Source organism: Plasmodium gonderi (genome assembly GCF_002157705.1).
Source record: "Plasmodium gonderi DNA, contig: Pgo-contig_512, whole genome shotgun sequence".
NCBI lineage: Eukaryota > Apicomplexa > Aconoidasida > Haemosporida > Plasmodiidae > Plasmodium > Plasmodium gonderi.
This window is the reverse complement of record NW_021629361.1, coordinates 6400-9982: the sequence shown is the minus strand read 5'-3', so window position 1 is coordinate 9982 and position 3583 is coordinate 6400. Positions and strand designations below refer to the sequence as shown.

General features: G+C 20.2%; 1 protein-coding gene across 1 annotated transcript; it reads left to right on the top strand.

Annotated features, from left to right (window-relative positions):
• Nucleotides 1–217: 217 nt before the first annotated feature.
• PGO_003680 (variable surface protein) lies at nt 218–1274 on the top strand (the record flags this gene model as incomplete). Its single annotated transcript, XM_028691348.1, has 3 exons — nt 218–232; nt 362–991; nt 1119–1274. The coding sequence occupies 3 exons, from the start codon at nt 218–220 to the stop codon at nt 1272–1274; spliced, it is 801 nt and encodes a 266-aa protein (XP_028547149.1).
• Nucleotides 1275–3583: the final 2309 nt, after the last annotated feature.

Genomic DNA, 3583 nt, shown 5'->3' with positions numbered 1-3583 from the left:
ATTCATCAAATTAGTACTTCAATATTTGTATTAATGAAAAGAATTAAAGATCAAAATTATTATTAGTAACATTATTACCTAATTCTTTTTTTTTATTATAGAATCGAATACATATATTCTATATCAAATGTCTTTTTTTTTAAATATATATACTTATATTTACATATCAATCATAATATTATTCATATAAACGGATATATAATATAATCTTATATAGATGGGAGACGATATTGTGTGTTTTATTAATTATAATATAAATTACAGAACTATAATAATTTATATTCCATTATTCTTAAATAATATAGGGACTTTTTTAAATTTATGTAAATTTTTCATCATAAAATGCTTCTCTTATTTATAGAATAGACATATAAGTGTATTCCCTCAATGTAGAGGTATATTAAAAGAACTTAAAGATCAGGATAAAGATAAATGGAAAAGTGAATGTATGAAAATTGAGAACAAATTACTAAATATCCAAAAACCATATTTTAATAATATATGTAAAACGGCTATGTCATATTTATATTACCTACATCGTTTTCAAAATGGTGGTATATCTGTAGAATCTTGTTGTCTATATTTGTATTTTTGGCTATATAATGAACTTAAGAAAATAGATAATCCTTGTGCTACGAAAAGCATGTATTCAGAAATTTTCAATGAATATAATGAAATGCAGATATATGTGTGTAAAGTACATGCTGATTCTAGCATAACCGATGATACATTAGAAAAAATAAAACAAATATATGATCTGTCAATATGTCTAAATGTTATAGAAAATAGTGTTGGAACAGATATAGAGACTAAGCATTGTAGCTCATTAATAAGTACTATAAATGAATACAATAAAAAAAATATAACTCAAGCTAGCCCAGTTAGCACAGAACAAATATCAGTCCCTTCAAAATCTAATATTGTTGAAACCATTGTAATTACAATACTTGTAACAGTAGTAATATCATTACTGTTATTAATTGGATACAACGTTATATATTATAGTATATATATATATATATTTATCCTAGATATTATTTTTTATATATTTTATAAAATATGTTAATTCTAAAAATATTATATTCATTTATATATGATTATTTATTAAAATATATTAGTCTACCCCAAATATTTCACATTTTTTACATGGACTGAAGCGTAAAATATATATCAATTATAGTATAGATGATAGAAGCAATATAATGCAACAATCAGAAGATTTCATGACACTATCAAGAAATAGCATTTATAATATGTATAATAATACAGATTAATTTTACAAAAATATATAATTATAAATTAATATATTGCTAAAAACTTAAAGTATATTCTACATATATAAAATTTTTTTTTTATGTATTGATGTAAATATTAAATATTTTTAATTCTATTATAAAACAAGCAGAAATATAAAATGCTAGATATTATAGGCAATGTTTCAAAATATATAATATGTTAATACAGGACTGCTTATCGTGAAATATAAAATTTTATGACTCATAATTCAGGATTTAATTTAATATTTTGTGTTTAAGCCTATTCATTATATTTTATTATTTATTTAATTCAAATGTTTTTTATAAATGTATATAATTATTTATGTATTCATATACTGTACATTACAAACAAATATATATTTAATTATAATATTACAAGTATTAATTCTATCCAAAAAGCATGCATATAATTTTATATATTTAAATTTATTATTTTTAATCTAATATAAACTATATTCATCATGAATATACAACACTTATTTTCTGAGGATGATTTTTAGTATTTAATATATTTACTTGTGTTAATCATTATATTGCTATGAAATAAATTATCGATTACATAATTTGTTATATCACTTTTAATTTTTTTTGTTAATATCACAATTAGAATTAAAAATATGCTTCTATCAATTAAGAGATTGACGAAAATGTAAAAATGGTAAAATAATTTATAATAAAATATGATCCAAATAATTAATCAGTAATTACCTCAGAAAACATTGATAAACCTTAGATCTTATAATACATATTATTTATATTAAAGTTAGTTCAATATCATAATTGAAATTTGCATAATAATTACTACAGATGATATATGATTGTACAAAGAACAAATGAATTATATGATAATTTGTAATAATTCAAGCATATATACATTATTATATTTTTTGTTAGATACATTATACTGTTTTACGAATTGTATAATAATATGAGATATTATATATAATTCGCCGATTAAATAATGTTTAATTCTAAAAAATATATTAACATTTTATTATATTAATATGCATATGAATTTTTTTTAGTATATTAATTATAAAAAATATTTATTTATCCTTATTAACAGACCTTATACTTATAGCTTATATACATTTCCATATAAAACAAAATATTATTTTTTTTTGGATTACATTACATAATACCATTGTTAATTTGATAAAATATTTACTATTAATTAATATAATTAATTTATTATAGTATGAATAAAATATAGAAATATAATCAAAATAATACGAAGTATATAGCGTCATTTTTTAAAGAGATTCATCAATTAAGCAGTAAAACACATACATTTTTTGTTTAATTTGCTATAACTTATAATAATAAGTATATTGTACATTAATTACATATAATATATCAATGTGCACAATAACCTATATTAGCGTAGCACCAGTATTAAAACCCTCCAATATTTCAATTTATATCACTTCTATGTATTTGAAGAGTATATTAATATATAAATATTTATATGTTCCAAATAATTATTAAATATAATCGTGATTCAAAGATAAAATATAATTAAGTACATTTGCGAGAAATATTTAATTATAACTCTAAACCAGGAACAATATATAAACAATTATACTTTACCTTATTTAAATTAAAACCAGAACATTTTATTTTCATGCATATACTGAAAATATCCTTATTTTTAGTATAGTCAATCCAGTGACAATGTGAATGTACAATAAATTCAATTCGAGTATTATTACGAAATAGAACGTTCAAAATTTACTTATGATGAATATTAATTATTTTATTTATTAGACATTTTTAGGAGAAGAAAATTACTTAGCCTGCATCACCTCATAGAAGTGCGCCCAGGAAAATGTTTAATCCTTCCATTAACTTAAATCATGCTTCATCGTAATTATGCATATATGCATACTCAAATGTAACTATGTACATGTACCTCATTTTATACGCTACTTTAACTCATAATATAAATTTACTAACAGAATGAAAAATTACATTCCTTTCTTTAAATTAAATGGATATACATTTCAAGAACTTATATATGAACACCTATCCATTGTCCAGGCCTATGTTTTTTTGTTTTACATACTTATTATTCATAATATTTTAGAGTATTACCTTGAAATATAAGTTCTAAGTAAAAGATACATATATACCTTTCATATTTTATTATAGATCTTATTCGTACCTTACAACATTACATATTTAATTTTTTTTTAACGTATTATATTATTTCTAATTTATCCAAATATATAGAATGATTATCAGTATCATATAAAATGGCCTACACAAACATATGAAAAGTGTATAAGAACTTTTGCATGATTGTG